Source organism: Coregonus clupeaformis, chromosome 37 (assembly GCF_020615455.1).
Source record: "Coregonus clupeaformis isolate EN_2021a chromosome 37, ASM2061545v1, whole genome shotgun sequence".
In the NCBI taxonomy this organism is placed as follows: Eukaryota; Metazoa; Chordata; class Actinopteri; order Salmoniformes; family Salmonidae; genus Coregonus; species Coregonus clupeaformis.
In genome coordinates, this window is record NC_059228.1 from 7,655,888 (window position 1) to 7,675,836 (window position 19,949).

The window sequence follows — 19,949 nt, forward strand, 5'->3', positions numbered from 1 at the left end:
GACCCATCCACTTAGCTAGATGTGACTTGAGGGTGGTTATAGCATTTCCTTCACATGACCCATCACAGACAAGTGTGTCGGGTAAGTGTCATCTAATAATAATAAAATATTGATATCTGCAAACTTTCTCTTTTTGATATTGCTACTATGCAACTAAACACTTCACTTTACCGTTTACACCTTCTGTATCCTTTGCATGTGACAAATAAAAACATAGATTTTATTTGATATAGTGTGTGTTTACCACATGGCCTCACATGTGAATCCTTAAAGAGATGAGTGTGGCTAAGGCTTAAGAGGGTGTGAACGATGCTGAATGGGTGTAGACAAAGAAGAGCTCTCCAGTAGATGTACCAAAACATTCAAGGGCCATTTTCCCAAAAGTGGGGTTACAAGTTTATCAACTTTCAAAGCAGAACTACTTTCCCATTGTTCCTCAACTGCAGTGTATGATATACCATTTTATAGCTCTGAGTCTCTACTTTTATCCGATGTAAAAAACACAATTTCAAATTTTGCTACATAAGACCGAATCGAGGCGGTTGGTCACATATAGTCAGGCGGTTGCGATTGGGTTATTAGCAATTGCGGGCGGGTGAACAAACAGCTGATCCGCGCACCACTGGAAGATGCATACCTATTAGGGCTTTGAATTCCCAGGCACCTCACGATACAATATAATCACAATACTTAAGTGCTGATATATGATGTCCTATGTTTTCAGGATATAGAGAAGAAACTGGTGCAAAAGGAGACCGCAACATTAACCATCAGAGACCGAAAACGATATGCGACATGTTAGATGTTATAAAATGTTGACTTCTACAATATATTCGGAAAGTATTCAGACCCCTTGACTTTTTTCACATTTTGTTACGTTACAGCCTTATTCTAAAATGGATTAAATTGTCCCCCCCCCCTCAATCTACACACAATACCCCATAATGATGAAGAAAAAACAGGTTTTTATAAATGTTTGCAAATTTAATAAAAAACTGAAATACCTTTATTTACATAAGTATTCAGACCCTTTACTCAGTACTTTGTTGAAGCACCTTTGTCAGCGATTACAGCCTCGAGTCTTCTTGGGTATGACGCTACAAGCTTAGCACACCTGTATTTGGGGAGTTACTCCCATTCTTCTCTGCAGACCCTCTCAAGCTCTGTCAGGTTGGATGGGGAGCGTCGCTGCACAGCTAGTTTAAATTCTCTCCAGAGATGTTCGATCAGGTTCAAGTCCGGGCTCTGGCTGGGCCACTCAAGGACATTCAGAGACTTGTCCCGAAGCCACTCCTGCGTTGTCTTGGCTGTGTGCTTAGGATCGTTGTCCTGTTGGTAGGTGAACCTTTGCCCCAGTCTGAGGTCCTGAGCACTCTGGAGCAGGTTTTCATCAAGGATCTCTCTGTACTTTGCTCCGTTCATCTATCCCTCGATCCTGACTAGTCTCCCAGTCCCTGCCGCTGAAAAACATCCCACAGCATGATGCTGCCACCATCATATGCTTCACCGTAGGGATGGTATTGGCCAGGTGATGAGCGGAGCTTGGTTTCCTCCAGACGTGACGCTTAGCATTCAGGTAAAATAGTTCAATCTTGGTTTCATCAGACCAGAGAATCTTGTTTCTCATGGTCTGAGAGTCCTTTAGGTGCCTTTTGGCAAACTCCAAGCGGGCTGTCATGTGCCTTTTACTGAGGAGTGGCTTCCGTCTGGCCACTCTACCATAAAGTCCTGATTGGTGGAGTGCTGCAGGGAAGGTTCTCCCATCTCCACAGATGAACTGTGGAGCTCTGTCATAGTGACCATCGGATTCATGGTCACCTCCCTGACCAAGGCCCTTCCCCCCCGATTGCTCAGTTTGACCGAGCAGCCAGCTCTTGGAAGAGTCTTGGTGGTTCTAAACTTCTTCCATTTAAGAATGATGGAGGCCACTGTGTTCTTGGGGCCTTCAATGCTGCAGAAATGTTTTTGTACCCTTCCCCAGATCTGTGCCTCAACACAATCTTGTCTCTGAGCTCTACGGACAATTCCTTTCCTCATGCCTTGGTTTTTGCTCTGACATGCACTGTCAACTGTGGGACCTTATATAGACCAGTGTGTGCCTTTCCAAATCATGTCCAATCAATTGAATTTACCACAGGTGGACTCCAATAAAGTTGTAGAAACATCTCAAGGATGATCACTGGAAACAGGATGCACCTGAGCTCAATTTCCAGTCTCATAGCAAATGGCCTGAATACTTATGTAAATAAGGTATTTCTGTTTTTCGCTTTGTCATTGTGGGGTATTGTCTGTAGATTCATGAGGAAAAAAATGTAACAAAATGTGGAAAAGGGAAGTGGTCTGAATACTTTCCCAATGGACTGCATGTTATCTTGAGATAAACACATGACTATATCATCATCGTGGCAAAACATGACATATGAAAATGTATTCTTGTAACAGTCAGCTGTATCAAAATTGGCCGTCATTTGCAAGATATCATTTTAAAGTCTTTATTAAACACTACACAGAGCGCTCCAGTTTCACTAGCATGGGGTTAACTCAACATCAATTAGGTTATCATCAAGATTAGCTCATACAAGTCAGACAATCTCCTGCCATGGCCTTGGCAGCATAACGAGAACACTCACGCACGCACACACAAAGTCTTAAATCAATCTGTCTGGGGAATGTTTTCCTGAGCGGTTCCTTTTGAATCTGTGGAGTGATTTGGCCTTGTCCTATTTTACCTGGCAGGGATTGCAATGCACTATAACACCAGATGCTTGTAAGGACAAGATTCCTGACACACATTGCAGCCCAAAAAGCCCTGAGTCACTATTCTAGGGACTGCAGGACTACTCCGTCACTCACCCAAAACCATAGGTTTCTGAACTTCTGTCCTTAGGCAACTCCTTCTGCATGTTTTCACTCTGTCCCAGGCCCTTTATTAACATAGGGTTTTACACTCACAGCCCGTCATCACGTATACGGGTTGAAAATTGCATATTTTGTCATTGATAAGCACCTGAATTGGAACGCAGTGGCTGTACAGTAACATGCTATACAAGATTACAGAGCTCAGGTTCTCCGCTTCACAGCGCGGTCTGGTTTTTGACTGACAGACGTTATAAACTTGAGCACCGCACATGAGAAAATGCCCCCCCATCACTCCCACTAATTGGGCTACTTACTTTTGCACATTTGTTGTTGTCTGAGTGGGAAATGCTGGAAATTTAGAGGAGTCAATGGGTTTTGAAAGATGAGCTGTTGAGAATTATAAAAAATACCGCTTTGATGTCATACAAGCAAACCCCACACCCATGAGTCCAAATGTGCATTTCATATTTCCATATTTGAAAACTCATGTCATTTACAGTATCAACGTTGATGATCACTATGTTTGATTCACAGTTACAAGGAAAACATGTGTTATAAATCAAATCACATTTTATAGGTCACATACACATATTTAGCAGATGTTATTGCGGGTGTAGCGAAATGCATGTGTTCCTAGCTCCGACAGTGCAGTAGTATCTAAAAATGCACAACACACAAATCCAAAAGTAAAAGAATGGAATTAAGAAATATTAGGACGAGCAATGTCGGAGTGGCATTTACTAAAATACAGTAGAATACAGTATATACAGTGCCTTCGGAAAGTATTCAGACCCCTTGACTTTTTCCACATTGTTACATTACAGCCTTACTCTAAAATTGTTTAAATTGTTTTTTGTCCCCCTAATCAAGCTACACTCAATACCCCATAATGACAAAGAAAAAACTGGTTTATAGAAATGTTTGCTAATTTATATTTTAAAAAAAATAATATATATATATAGCATTTACATAAGTATTCAGACCCTTTACTCAGTACTTTGTTGAAGCACCATTTGCAGTGATTACAGCATTGATTCTTCATCGGTATGACGCTACAACCTTAGCACACCTGTATTTGGAGAGTTTCTCCCATTCTTCTCTGCAGATCCTCTCAAGCTCTGTCAGGTTGGATGGGGAGTGTTGCTGCACAGCTATTTTCAGGTCTCTCCAGAGATGTTCGATCAGGTTCAAGTCCGGGCTCTGGCTGGGCCACTCAAGGACATTCAGAGACTTGTCCCGAAGCCACTCCTGCATTGTCTAGGCTGTGTGCTTAGGGTCGTTGTCCTGTTTGAAGGTGAACCTTTGCCCCCAGTCTGAGGTCCTGAGCGCTCTGGAGCAGGTTTTCTTTAAGGATCTCTCTGTACTTTGCTCCGTTCATCTTTGCCTCGATCCTGACTAGTCTCCCAGTTCCTGCCGCTGAAAAACATCCCCACAGCATGATGCTGCCACCACGCTTCACCGTAGGGATGGTTCCAGGTTTCCTCCAGACGTGACGCTTGGCATTCAGGCTAAAGAGTTCAATCTTGGTTTCATCAGACCAGAGAATCTTGTTTCTTATGGTCTGAGAGTCTTTAGGTGCCTTTTGGCAAACTCCAAGCGGGCTGTCATGTGCCTTTTACTGAGGAGTGGCTTCCGTCTGGCCACTCTACCATAAAGGCCTGATTGGTGGAGTGCTGCAGAGATGGTTGTCCTTCTGGAAGGTTCTCCCATCTCCACAGAGGAACTTTGGAGCTCTGTCATAGTGACCATCAGGTTCTTGGTCACCTCCCTGGCAAAGGCCCTTCTCCTCTGATTGCTCAGTTAGGCCGGGCGGCCAGCTCTAGGAAGAGTCTTGGTGGTTCCAAACAACTGTGGGACTTTATATAGACAGGTGTGTGCCTTTCCAAATCATGTCCAATCAATTGAATTCACCACAGGTGGACTCCAACCAAGTTGTAGAAACATCTCAAGAATGATCAATGGAAACAGGATGCTCCAGAGCTCAATTTCGAGTCTCATAGCAAAGGGGCTGAATACTTATGTAAATAAGGTATATCTTTTATTTTATTTTATACATTTGCAACAATTTCTAGAAACCAGTTTTTGCTTTGTCATTATGGGGTATTATGTGTAGATTGCGGAGGATTTTTTATTTATTTAATCAATTTTAGAATAAGGCTGTAACGTAACAAAATGTGGAAAACGTCAAAGGTTCTGAATACTTTCCAAAGGCACTGTACATACGAAATGAGTAAAACAGTATGTAAACATTATTAAAGTGACTAGTGTTCCATTATTAAAGTGACCAGTGATTCCATGTCTATGTACATAGGGCAGCAGCCTCTAAGGTGCAGGGTTGAGTAACCGGGTGGTAGCCGGCTAGTGATGCCTATTTAACAGTCTGATTGCCTTGAGATAGAAGCTGTTTTTCAGACTGGCTGCATCACCGTTTGGTATGGCAACTGCTTGGCATCCGACCGCTAAGCCCCTAAAGAGGGTACTGCGTATGGCCTAGTACATCACTGGGGGGCATTTCCTGTAGTCAACCACCATCTTCCAGGTTGTTGTGATTGCACCAGGCCGTCAACCTGCCATCCAGGACATGCCATCCAGGACCTCTATACCAGGCGGTGTCGGAGGAAGGACCTAAAAATTGTCAAAGACTCTAGCCACCCCAAGTCATAGATTGTTCTGTCTGCTACCGCACGGCAAGCGGTACCGATGCACCAAGTCTGGCACCAACAGGACCCTGAACAGCTTCTAAGACTGCTAAATAGTTAGTTAGCCAATAGCTACCTGGACGTTCTGCATTGACCCTTTTTTCTCTTTTGACTCATCACAATTGCTGCTACTGTTTATTATATATCCTGTTGACCACTCATTGGGTATTTATTCCATGTGTAATAAAAAAACATTTTCTTCTGCATTGTTGGGAAAGGCCCGTAAGTAAGCATTTCTATGGCATGCTGAAACCTTCGCTTGAAAATTTTGAAAAAGTAACAGTAGTACTATTTGTCAATTTGGAGACGCCATAGCCAGTATACACTTCCTCAAAATAGTCAGAATTAATCGAAGATAACCAAAGAAATCTGTCATTCATTTTGACTTTTCTGCCAAAGCAATCTTAGTCACACAATTTTACATCTAACTACTATAAGATATTTGGTCCAGTATTTGTCAATGGGAAAATGTACATGAAAACGAGTCGTCTCTCGTTGAATAAACAACAAAGACTTTATTGAAGAATCCCTACTGTTGGCCAATCACCGACGAAGTGACGTAGACTTTGGCTCTGAACTTCGGCTTGCCTCCAGAAAAAAAAATGTGTGTGCCTGAACAGCTGAAAAAATCCTCACCGAAGTCCAAAACGAATAAAAACGTCACAAAACGTCGTCATAATATCTGCACGAACTCTACCGAACTGTTTCGGCTGGGAAGAATGTCTACACCTGTTGTTTAAGAAGCCTGTGACAATTAACATTTTATTTCATTTGGATAAAGTTCCAGGGACACACAGTTCTTAAAGGGAGAAGGAAGACACACACTTAGGCTACTTCATGGGCCATGCTTCAAGTAGATTGTAACACTAGCCTCTGTTTACCCATCTCATTTCAATGTCCTTGTGCTTTCACATGGCTGAAAGTGTGGGTGTGTGCACCGTACACACTACACAGCCAATGTGTGCCTGGCAGTTTATGTACTCATGCTGACACAACATTAAGGCAACAATATATGCATGAAGTCAGTGGAGTGGACATCCAAGGAGAGGTAATAACGTTCACTCTGGCATTTAAGTGGATAGACGGACATGGTACCTAGCCATAAATTACTTAACCTAATGGATACAAACTAATTGAGTTTCCCAGCTAGGACTGGAACATAAGTTTAAGAGGATGTATGTGTAATGCATGGCTATTAGCAAAAAAGACTCACCACTGATGACTTTCAGCACACATAGGGTTCAGCTTCACGGCTTCCTCTCCAACTTTCTTCCCTGAGGGGAGAAAAGAGGGAGGACATGAATAGAGCTACTGCAATGCAACAAGCTCAGTATACACAATACCGGCAGCACGTTTGTTCACGTCATACAGTATACAAAAACATATAGGAATATGTAGCTACATTTGATAGATGTGGAGATTCAACAGAACCACACAGATGACAGGGACATCATTCAATAACACGCATCACGCATCACACAAAAACAAAGACACCACACAAAATGAGAGAAGAGACTGGGCATGAGATAATAAACCAAGAAAATCAACAGTAATATGAAAGATAATCCAGAAAGATAGCAGGGCCATAAATGTGATGTCTTTGTTGCTTTAAATAGCAAACACTGCATCACTCTGTTTTCTTCTATGTTTCCAAACCACTTGACAATGGTGCCTTTTGCGGAAAGCACCTGGCCAGCCTTGATTAGAGGCCCATTAATGAGGAAGGATTACTGTATGAAAGAAACAGGTCAAGCCAGTCTGTACTGTACAGCACAATCACACAACAGTCTCTGTTGAGAAAAAATAAAGACTGGAGATGTTATAGCGTTGCACTTAATATGCAGAGGCTCATGGCCAACATATTGTTACAGTTACACAAGACATGCAAAGAGCGTTGTGAGTTATTGTAACTCTGCTTACAAGCACTGCAGGGGATGGAGTATTTGAAAAAGGCTGGGAGAAAACAAAAACATGCAAGCTGAATGTTTAAAAAAAACTATTGATTTGAGTGAACACCTACAGTGAGGGAAAAAAGTATTTGATCCCCTGCTGATTGTGTACGTTTGCCCACTGACAAAGAAATGATCAGTCTATCATTTTAATGGTAGGTTTATTTGAACAGTAGGAGACAGAATAACAACAAAAAATCCAGAAAAACGCATGTCAAAAATATTATAAATTGATTTGCATTTTAATGAGGGAAATAAGTATTTGACCCCTCTGCAAAACATGACTTAGTACTTGGTGGCAAAACCCTTGTTGGCAATCACAGAGGTCAAACGTTTCTTGTAGTTGGCCACCAGGTTTGCACACATCTCAGGAGGGATTTTGTCCCACTCCTCTTTGCAGAGGACCTCAATCCTATAGAACATTTGAATCCTGCATTTGTGGGCAGAACTCAAAAAGCGTGTGCGAGCAAGGAGGCCTACAAACCTGACTCAGTTACACCAGCTCTGTCAGGAGGAATGGGCCAAAATTCACCCAACTTATTGTGGGAAGCTTGTGGAAGGCTACCCGAAACGTTTGACCCAAGTTAAACAATTTAAAGGCAATGCTACCAAACACTAATTGAGTGTATGTAAACTTCTGACCCACTGGGAATGTGATGAAAGCAATAAAAGCTGAAATAAATCTCTCTACTATTATTCTGACATTTCACATTCTTAAAATAAAGTGGTGATCCTAACTGACCTAAGACAGGGAATTTTTACTAGGATTAAATGTCAGGAATTCTGAAAAACTGAGTTTAAATGTATTTGGCTAAGGTGTATGTAAACTTCCGACTTCAACTGTTTATGTACAGTTGAAGTTGGAAGTTTATTGACACCTTAGCCAAATACATTTAAACTCAGTTTTTCACAATTGAGGTCAGGGCTTTGTGATGGCCACTCCAATACCTTGACTTTGCTGTCCTTAAGCCATTTTGCCACAACTTTGGAAGTATGCTTGGGATCATTGTCCATTTGGAAGACCCATTTGCGACGAAGCGTTAACTTCCTGACTGATGTCTTGAGATGTTGCTTCAATATATCCACATAATTTTCCTTCCTCAAGATGCCATCTATTTTTTGAAGTGCACCAGTCTCTCGTGCAGCAAAGCACCCCCACAGCATGATGCTGCCACCCCCGTGCTTCACGGTTGGGATGGTGTTCTTCAGCTTGCAAGCGCCCCCCCCCTTTTCATCCAAACATAACGATGGTCATTATGGCCAAACAGTTCTATTTTTGTTTCATCAGACCAGAGGACATTTCTCCAAAAAGTACGATCTTTGTCCCCATGTGCAGTTGCAAACCGTAGTCAGGCTTTTTAATGGCGGTTTTGGAGCAGTGGCTTCTTCCTTGCTGAGTGGCCTTTCAGGTTATGTTGATATAGGACTCGTTTTACTGTGGATATAGATACTTTTGTACCTGTTTCCTCCAGCATCTTCACAAGGTCCTTTGCTGTTGTTCTGGGATTGATTTGCACTTTTCGCACCAAAGTACGTTCATCTCTAGGAGACAGAACACGTCTCCTTCCTGAGCAGTATGACGGCTGCATGGTCCCAAGGTGTTTATACTTGCGTACTATTGTTTGTACAGATGAACGTGGTACCTTCAGGTGTTTGGAAATTGCTCCCAAGGATGAACCAGACTTGTGGAGGTCTACAGTTTTTTTTCCTGAGGTCTTGGCTGATTTCTTAGATTTTCCCATGATGTCAAGCAAAGAGGCACTGAGTTTGAAGGTAGGCCTTGAAATACATCCACAGGTACACCTCCAATTGACTCAAATGATGTCAATTAGCCTACCAGAAGCTTCTAAAGCCCTGACATCATTTTCCGGAATTTTCCAAGCTGTTTAAAAGCACAGTCATCTTAATGTATGTGATACAGTGAATTATAAGTGACATAATCTGTCTGTAAACAATTGTTCGGAAAATTACTTTCGTCATGCACAAAGTAGATTTGTTAATAAGAAATGTGTGGAGTGGTTGAAAAATGAGTTTTAATGACTCCAACCTAAGTGTATGTAAACTTCCGACTTCAACTTTATTTATATGTATGTATGTCTGTGCATATGTATGTATTTATATATATATATATATATATATATATATATATATATATATATATATATATATATATATATATATGTATGTACACTACCGTTCAAAAGTTTGTATCACTTAGAAATGTCCTTGTTTTCGAAAGAAAAGCAATGTTTTTCTCCATTAAAATAACATCAAATTGATCAGAAATACAGTGTATACATTTACATTTAAGTCATTCAGCAGACGCTCTTATCCAGAGCGACTTACAGTTAGTGAAACGCCATGCTCTATCAACTGAGCTACATCCCTGCCGGCCATTCCCTCCCCTACCCTGGACAACGCTAGGCCAATTGTGCGCCGCCCATGAGTCATTGTTAGACATTGTTAATGTTGTAAATGGCTATTGTAGATGGAAACGGCTGATTTCTTACGGAATATCTACATAGGCTGACAGAGGCCCATTATCAGCAACCATCAGTCCTGTGTTCCAATGGCACATTGTGTTTGCTAATCCAAGTTTATCATTTTAAAAGGCTAATTGATCATTAGAAAACCCTTTTGCAATTATGTTAGCACAGCTGAAAACTGTTGTGCTGATTAAAGAAGCAATAAAACTGGCCTTCTTGAGACTAGTTGAGTATCTGGAGCATCAGCAATTTTGGGTTCGATTACAGGCTCAAAATGGCCAGAAACAAAGAACTAGCTAACGTTACGTGTATGATCTGTGTAGTAATATTATTCGTATCTCAGAGCCATTTGCATTGCTAGTTATAGCCTAATGTTAGCTAGCTAACATTGAACCTGGATGGTTAGCTACCTGCAGATTCATGCAGGATAGTAACGTTATGAGTTGGGATTATGGTTCATTGTTTAGCTAGCTAGCTACATGTCTAAACAAAAGACTCCACTATGCAAGTAACTATTTCAATAGAATGTTTATGATGTCACTGCGACAACTGTCGATAGACGTAGCTGGTAAATACGCTCTGGCTATCTACTCCGATTTCAGAGCACTCTCGTCTGAGTGTGCCAGAGTGCAGAATAACTGCCAAATTCACAAACGTTCAACACCCGTTGAATATGGCCGGTGTCAGTAAACGTTGGCAAAAAAGCGTAATTAAATTGTTGCCAGCAGCACAGATTCTGTCACCAATGCTCTGGATAACATAAAAACAGCCTAACCAGCCCTTCTAGGGCGAGTAAAATGGTCAGAGTGAGCTGTTCTCTCATTTGTGTCTGGAAGTAGCTAGCCAAGTTAGCTTGGGATTTTTTAAAATCATATTGGTCGCACACCTCATGTAGCCTAGCCTATAGACCTATATGTTTTGATACGGTTTGTATCACAACTAAAGTGGCCAAATAATTTTAAAAAGAACTTTAGCACATTAATATGCTTTACAACGGGTATAGAGCCTAAATGGCATACATACGCAGCACGTGAGTTTCAAGTTTGCGGAATATCATTTTCACCGTAAAAAAGCATTACCTGCATAATTGCATTTGCGGTCACATTTGAGAATGGTGTTTTCCTGCTAATGTAATATTTGCGCTTATAGCCTACTGCCATATGCGTATTTGCTGCGCTTATATATTGTGGAGAAATAGCCTAATCATTTATCAACATTTTAAGCTAAATGTTCTGATCTGTTGTGTCAGCCACATTGCATAAAATAGCTTTTTTCATGCTAGTTGTTGGATTAATTTGGGATCCATCCCATCCCACAACTGTCCCAGACTATGTTTGGAATATTTATTTCTCGCACAGAATAGGTCAACTTTTGTACTATGGAGGATAGTAGATTGACATAGGCTAGTGCTTTTTCTGTTCGTTAGACCTACTCATCTTGTTGGCTGACGAAAAGTAAATGTGCACAGTTCTTCCAATATCTTCAATTTGAGTCTTGGAATTGGATACGGCCGTGCACAGTTGCGTCCCGGATGTGTGCGTCTTCACTTGTAGCCTGTGCGAAAGACCCGATCACGTGACGGAGAGCCATTTGAGTGAGATGTGCTTTGGAGCATGCAGCCGGGAGAAAGGAATTATAATTATTATATTCAGCCTAAGGGCACAATGGCCACAAAAGTCATGGAGGTTTTTAGAGGGCATTATCAAGTTCTTGTCAAATTGTGAATGAGAGACTGATGAAGTGTGTACAGCCTGCGCAAAAAACAAAGCAGAGCTCATGACTCATGAATTCTAAGCAAATCTTGTCTGCTAAATTACATTTACATTTTAGTCATTTAGCAGACGCTCTTATCCAGAGCGACTTACAGTTAAGTGAGTGCATACTAGTGTAGCCCACAGCCATATGGCCATATGGCATAGCCAGATCAGGACCTAACATAAGGACAACTCAGAGTATGCTTTTCGGTTCTTCTGAAATAAACTACATTTTCTTCATATCATGTTTCTTTAGACCTGTCTAAAATAAGTAATGGATTTATTGTGATGGTGTAGGCTATATTACATGGATTTATTATATACTACTATAATGTAGATGCTCCAAAGGTCTGCGTCAGTGCCTTGTAGGCTATGCATGGAAGCCAGGAGATGCTAAATGTGTTTACCGGTCAATTATCGTGAGACTGGCAGTTATTTGATTGACAATCACCGGCTGACAAAATTTCATGACCGCCACAGCCCTATGTGCCACCACAGCTGTATAGTACAAACATTATGGGCAAATTCAGTATAGTGCAGATTAGTATTTCAGGTCATTGATGACAAGGTGCAGTAATCAGTCCAATGCAAAGTCACTTAAGCCCTATGAGCTTGATGGCCGGTTGACGAGGGCCACAGCATGGGGGAAGAAAATGTTCAGGTGGCGGACCTAAACCGTCTGCCAGAGTGTAGTCTTTGAAAGACAGAGTGATTGAAGGATGTAGTGAAGGCCCATGTTGATGCCATCGTCCACAGATCTATTGGCTCTGTAGGCCAACGACGACGAAAAGTCCTACTACCATGGGAAGGTTTTGAGATGGGACAGAACCAGGTGTTCAAAGCTTTTCATGATGACGAGGTGGGCACTACAGGTCTGTAGTCATGCAGGTCGGTCGCCTTTTGTTTTTTCTTGCCAACAGCATTACGTCATACTACACGTGAAGAGCGTGAAAAGTTAACGGCTATACGTAGTGTTCTTTTGGCCAAATGGGCCAAAGTGCTAGATTGCATGTGGGAAATAAGTCCATGCACAACCGTGTCTTATTCCTTTTGAAAACGTAATATGTAGCAATATACCCAGTCAATGGTTCATTGTGCATTATCGCTGATGCACATATAGCTGTAAGTAGAGTACTTCATTGTAAGCCCACAGATGACAGAAGACAGCTGTGCTCACAAACTTTGCCAAAGCTCACCACAGATCCTGCCAGTTCTCTTTGTGGCCAGATCTCAAATTGGCTGACTGAGGTCATATTATCAAAACAAGAGGTTCATGCCAACTGGTTGGTTTCCAGGTGTCATTCAGCTGCTGACTTACACCAGGACTACTTCCTGGTCACTCCGAGACATGGACACTGCCAACAAGTGGGTGGCCTGCAGAACCAGAAATGAACTTACATGTCTCCAATACCAGAAACTGCTAGGATCACTGTTATGGTTGTACATTTCCAGACACTGAAAAAACAGGCAATTTTGGGAAATAGAAACCTTGGCATTTTGGGAAATGTTTGGAATTGTATAACCCTAATCTTTGGTACATGGTGTGAATACTGGGGATCAAGGGGTCAGTATGTGGTTTATTACCAGTCTCTGCATGGGTCTTCTTCTGCTCTAGGTTGGTAGTGATGTCGTGGACATCCACGTAGGCCCGAACTAGTCGCCATAAGAACGTAGTGTTCTGTCCAAACTGTGAAGAAAAGAGAAGTGTCTGTGTCAATAAACTTCACATATTGACCTTCATTTGGAGGCAAGCTTCACCGAGGAGCTCTAGTGCTCAGACTTGGATTCAAATAGTATTCGTTTTGTGTCTTTTGGAACTATTCCATTGGTTGCATTGCAAAAAAATATAGATTTCTTCTATGCAATATTCCCTCTAACTATTGTCTACATTGAGCAAATTTCAGGTCTTGTGAGCGGAAAGTTGAACGTTGTGAGAATTCTGTGCAACGTCCACCAAGTGTTTACTGTGAACACTGAGGCTGTGCCCCTTTAAGTTAAAGTTTTAGACAGTGGCCAATAAGCTAACGTGGCTATTTGAGCATAATGTAGATCTATCAGAGTGGCCTTCCAACAAAATCAATGGAGCAAATGAATCCAATAACATTTCCACATGGAAATAGCTTTTGATTTCTATGATATAGCCTTGATCTTAACCTTTTTAGCCACTTGTCCTTTGACAAGTAGGAGAGATTTTCTACTTAGTCTGTAACAACATGGGCCAAATAGGTGACTGGAGAATGTATTGTATTGTATTGTGTTGTATGATGCAAGAAACCACTTTACAAAATAAAAGTCAATATTATTACCATACAGAGAATCAGAGAAGAATGTAGGCTACCCTCTGCCTATTTGCTTCTTTGCATTTTCAAGCCTGTACCACAACACAACACAGCCCCTTTAAGACATATAAAAGCTATTTACCTGACTTGCTTTTCAAAGACAGCTAGAAATGTACAAGTGGTGTGCTCTTGTAGGAAGCAGTCACTTCCCCATTGCTGACCAATAATTTGCTATAGCCTACCATGGGCCAATAACTTGCTAACTAGCAAAGAATAACAACAAATGTGCATGTGGCTCTGCACTTTGACCTGAAAAGCGCATCCACTCGCAACCTCGGGTAATGGAAAGATGGCTCGTAGGCTACCTATCAATATAATTTTACTCTGTTGCCTACAGCAAAGTCACCCAACTCAATCTTGCAAAGTAAGATTTGTTTTGGTTGTTACATTTAAATATTCAGTAAAGTTTAAATATTGTGCGTCTCTGGCTGCGCGGGCTGGCATTTCTTCTGCGCGGCAGTCCTGGACATTGCTTCTAGGCCTAGGACATCCAAACCAAAGACTATGACTGTTGGTTGAAGTGGCCCACCTCTGTTCTCTTATCCAGCATGGTGCGAAGGCACTCCCTCTTGTCTCCATCCGTGCCGTTGTGTAGAGCGTCCACCCTCTCCAGGAGGGCTGAGAACTCGTCCAGAGGCTCGATCACTGTCACTTCCTCCTGACTCTCATCAACCTCACTCTTCTCTTCTTCCTCAGAGTCTGTCAGAGCCGTAATGTACCTGAAACACATGGGGAAGCATTCATTAGCACCACAGCCTATATTCTCAGTTTCCTAGGCATGTGTTTTCATAGTTAACTTAAGTGGGAGGAAGATAAACTGAAAGTGTGGATGGTTAAAACGGAGAGGAATCCCTCTGGTAATGACTCAGAGCGTGAGTCTTAGTTAATAAGTGCCTTTAATTACCCCCTCTCTGCCAGATGCTGTCAATAACAGATTAACATTAACTGCTGGTTTACACGCAAACAGCAACACGTTTGTTTACACAAGTGGGTTACTTAATTGTGTATAAACGCTGGCTAGCAGTTAAGAAGTCTTGACGTCATACCACGGATACCTGAAGGGTTTCCGGTACCAAACACAGAGAGACTTGTTTGTCTCGGTCATGACGTGGCACATAATGTGCTTGAATTATCCCCGGTTTACCGCTTTCAAAAAAGTTCCCTTTCAATTACTGTAAGTACATACTAACACCCTCAGCTAACACTTGAGTAGAGGAGATGAAAAAGCTGTGTATTAATGACATAGTCAGGTAGAAATGAAAAGAAATGGAGGACTGAAAGTGAAAATGTTACAACATTAAAGGCCTGCATTAAGTGCAGGCAACAGCTACATCTGCGTCATCTGTGGTTAAGGAAACTTTTGAATCTGCGAGCAATGGTTCTGGGCTAGGGGGAGGTGTGTTGGAGCAGGCCGCTGACCGGCACATCGTGGGCCCACAACAGGTGCTGGAGGCCCCATCTTAGATCCCTCCCACCCCACACAACTTACCTCAGGCCCGAATAGCTGATTCTTTAAGATGCACTATACAGAAATCACTCCGACATTTCCTGGTTGCAATTTTTAGTTAGTTTGCCTAATTTCAGTGTATGTGACAAAACAAGCAAGCATAGTGTAGAGAATCATTGTACCGTCTAAACCGGTGTGAAAAATATTTCCCTTACCCAAAAATATTGTAATTTCAGCTGTTTGAAGCTGGTGTATAAACCGAAAGTAAAAAACAAAACTTAATAACGGGAAGCATAGAAAGTGCACATAGAGCATATCTACGGCTTCTTAGAATTGCTTTCATTGAGAATGACAGATCTTTAACTCACATTTCTATATGAATTTGGTACATATTGCAGCTTTAAGTCTGTGCCAGATGAGCCACAAGTACAGTATGTGTTTGCAGGAAAACAGCAACACTGCTTCTCCACAGGGCAGGCAGTAAAATCCAATGACATTGTAACATCATGACTAAGCAATGATGGAATGCTTCGGTCTCCTACTTAGGCTGCCTATACCAACCTTGTCAGAGACCGCCTACCCAATGCCTAAGAAAAGTTCAGAAGAAAATCCAACATCTAAAACTTCAGGGATAGTGTGTCACTAGTTGTCTTGAAATTGACAACCAAAAGTCTATGCAAAGCAAGAATATCATGGCTGTAGGCCTATTGGCCTATTTTCCCCATTTTCCAATCTAATTGGACCACTCAGTAAAAATGGAAACGCACCCAGTCATGCTTTATGTAGGGATTATGCTGCTGTCAATCTCTCCTCTGCCATTTGTGTGGCCAACGGGCCCAGCATGTTAGCTCAGACTCCCCCTGCTTGTTGCTTTAATGCCTCCATTTGCTCGAGAACACAGCTCTTAATCTGTCCACACACACCACTCAGCATAAGAAAGCAAACAAAATGCGGCCCTAGCCAAGAATCTGGCCCATTCACTTACTCATACAACACACAGTGAAAAGCCCGACAGTGTTTCACTACATGACATTAATTCTAAAAGAAATTATCTTGTGTTACCCAAATTGGGTAAGACTTGTTAAATACAACATGTTAATCATTTAATAAAAAATGTTCAAACAAAAATGGGGGGGGCAACAAACGAAGAGGGTACAGGTCACTGGCCATTGGCGTTCCTGAGATCTGGAGCTGTTGCCTTGTTTACAAACCCAGGTTCCTAATCCCGTCTCTGCACAGTGACCTCAGAGTAAGCTCCAAACCTGCAGGCTGCTGCTGAACCCATTTACAGTGCATTCGGAAAGCATTCAGACCCCTTGACTTTTACCACATTTTGTTACGTTACAGCCTTATTCTAAAATGGATTAAGATGTCTCAATCTACACACAATACCCCATAATGACGAAGTTAACAGGTTTTTAGAAATTTTTGCAAATTAATAAAAAATAAACTGAAATACGTTATTTACATAAGTATTCAGACCCTTTGCTATGAAACTCGAAATTGAGCTCAGGTTCATTCTGTTTCCATTGATCATCCTTGAGATGTTTCTACAACTTGATTGGAGTCCAACTGTGGTAAATTCAATTGATTGGAAATGATTTGGAAAGGCACACACCTGTCTATATAAGGTCCCACAGTTGCCAGTGCATGTCAGAGAAAAAACCATGCCATGAGGTCGAAGGAATTGTCCATAGAGCATCGAGACAGGATTGTGTCGAGGCACAGATCTGGGGAAGGGTACCAAAACATTTCTGCAGCATTGAAGGTCCCCAAGAACAAAGTGGCCTCCATTATTCTTAAATGGAAGAAGTTTGGAACCACCAAGACTCTTCCTAGAGCTGGCTGCCCGGCCAAACTGAGCAATCAGGGGAGAAGCGCCTTGGTCAGGGAGGTGACCAAGAACCCGATGGTCACTCTGACAGAGCTCCAGAGTTCCTCTGTGGAGATGGGAGAACCTTCCAGAAGGACAACCCTCTCTGCAGCACCACCAATCAGGCCTTTATGGTAGAGTGGCCAGATGGAAACAACTCCTCAGTAAGGCACGATAACCCGCTTGGAGTTTGCCAAAAGGCACCTAAAGGACTCTCAGACCATGAGAAACAAGATTCTCTGGTCTGATGAAACCAACACTGAACTCTTTGGCCTGAATGCCAAGCGTCACGTCTGTACGCACCAACAGGACAACGACCCTAAGCACACAGCCAAGACAACGCAGGAGTGGCTTCGGGACAAGTCTCTGAATGTTCTTGAGTGGCCCAGCAAGAGCCCGGACTTGAACCCGATCTAACATCTCTGGAGAGACCTGAAAATAGCTGTGCAGCCACACTCCCCATTCAACCTGACAGAGCTTGAGAGGACCTGCAGAGAAGAATGGGAGAAACTCCTCAAATACAGGTGTCTGTTCTTTATGTTGATTATTTATTATTACATGCGCGCTGCACATATATAGCCTACAGACAGAGAGTCCGGCAGAGGGAGCGTGCAGCTATCAAACAGCTGGTTGTTGCGTGGATCAAAGACCGACAGCGGTAGAGGTAGGAAAGCAGTAAGAAATATGTTCAAAGTTATATCTACCAGTAAATGCTAAGTTAAGAATGGGTACGCAAACCAGGTATTTAAAAAGTTCAAAGTCTTAGTTGAATATTTGCGATGCGCAATTCAGTCATCATGGAATAGCCTACCTTGATAATCATACATTTCCTCTAGGCTCTTTGGTCCTTGAAAAGGCATTGTAGCTTATTTATAAGTTCTACTACTCCAATATCCTTCTCTGTGATTTAATTTCTAATCAGTTTTTATGAGACATAATCGCTTTGGTTTGTTTTCCGTTGCGGTAGTCTATTGCGCTTGTTGTGTAAAACTATGTGCGGATATTATGAACTAGACAACATCGAATGTTGGCTTCAACTTGGTTTTGCATTTAAAGCATTCAATTACATATTGATCCCGGTTTTTGGTCACTTTCTCATTTTAAAACATGATACAGTAACCCCTCAATAACTCTTCAACATCTCAAATGGCAAGACTGACTAGCTACCACATGGACAAACTTCATTAGTGTGTTTGTGTTGGGAGCATGTTGTCTATTTAGTCAGGTAATGCCATTATTCTGTCATTAATTTTTTTGGTATTTTACCCCCTTTTTCTCCCAATTTCAATTACGATCTTGTCTCATCGCTGCAACTCCCAAACGGGCTCGGGAGAAGCGAAGGTCGAGTCATGCATCCTCCGAAACATGACCCGACAATCACCCGCCCGCATAACCCGGAAGCCAGCCGCACCAATGTGTCGGAGGAAACACTGTTCAACTGACGACCGAAGTCAGCCTGCAGGCGCCCGGCCTGCCACAAGGAGAGGCTAGAGCGCGATGAGCCAAGTAAAGCCCCCCACCGGCCAAACCCTCTCCTAACCCGGACTATGCTGAACCAATTGTGCGCCGCCCTATGGGACTCCCGGTTACTGCCAGTTGAAAGACAGCCTGGGATCGAACCCGGGCCTGTAGTGACGCCTCAAGAACTGCGATGCAGTGCCTTAGACCGCTGCGCCACTCAGGAGGCAATTCTGATTTTTTTAAATGTAAAGTGGTAATGCATACAGTGAGGGAAAAAAGTATTTGATCCCCTGCTGATTTTGTACGTTTGCCCACTGACAAAGAAATGATCAGTCTATCATTTTAATGGTAGGTTTATTTGAACAGTGAGAGACAGAATAACAACAACAAAAATCCAGGAAAACGCATGTCAAAAATGTTATAAATTGATTTGCATTTTAATGAGGGAAATAGGTATTTGATCCTCTCTCAATCAGAAACATTTCTGGCTCCCAGGTGTCTTTTATACAGGTAACGAGCTGAGATTAGGAGCACACTCTTAAAGGGAGTGCTCCTAATCTCAGCTTGTTACCTGTATAAAAGACACCTGTCCACAGAAGCAATCAATCAATCAGATTCCAAACTCTCCACCATGGCCAAGACCAAAGAGCTCTCCAAGGATGTCAGGGACAAGATTGTAGACCTACACAAGGCTGGAATGGGCTACAAGACCATCGCCAAGCAGCGTGGTGAGAAGGTGACAACAGTTGGTGCGATTATTCGCAAATGGAAGAAACACAAAAGAACTGTCAATCTCCCTCGGCCTGGGGCTCCATGCAAGATCTCACCTTGTGGAGTTGCAATGATCATGAGAACGGTGAGGAATCAGCCCAGAACTACACGGGAGGATCTTGTCAATGATCTCAAGGCAGCTGGGACCATAGTCACCAAGAAAACAATTGGTAACACACTACGCCGTGAAACTCTGAAATCCTGCAGCGCCCGCAAGGTCCCCCTGCTCAAAAAAGCACATATACAGGGCCGTCTGAAGTTTGCCAATGAACATCTGAATGATTCAGAGGAGAACTGGGTGAAAGTGTTGT

At 42.3% G+C, this 19,949-nt stretch overlaps 1 protein-coding gene across 2 annotated transcripts in view; it reads right to left on the bottom strand.

The window, feature by feature from the left end:
• LOC121553783 (regulator of microtubule dynamics protein 2) overlaps window positions 1-19,949 on the bottom strand; it is a 100,236-nt gene that overhangs the window by 40,136 nt on the left and 40,151 nt on the right. For both annotated transcript variants that reach the window (XM_041867174.1, XM_041867175.1), the window contains exons 3-5: window positions 14,616-14,805; window positions 13,332-13,434; window positions 6,772-6,832 (exon numbers count right to left, since the gene is read on the bottom strand). In XM_041867174.1, coding sequence (XP_041723108.1) covers window positions 6,772-6,832; window positions 13,332-13,434; window positions 14,616-14,805 — 354 coding nt within the window. The remainder of the gene's footprint in view (window positions 1-6,771; window positions 6,833-13,331; window positions 13,435-14,615; window positions 14,806-19,949) is intronic.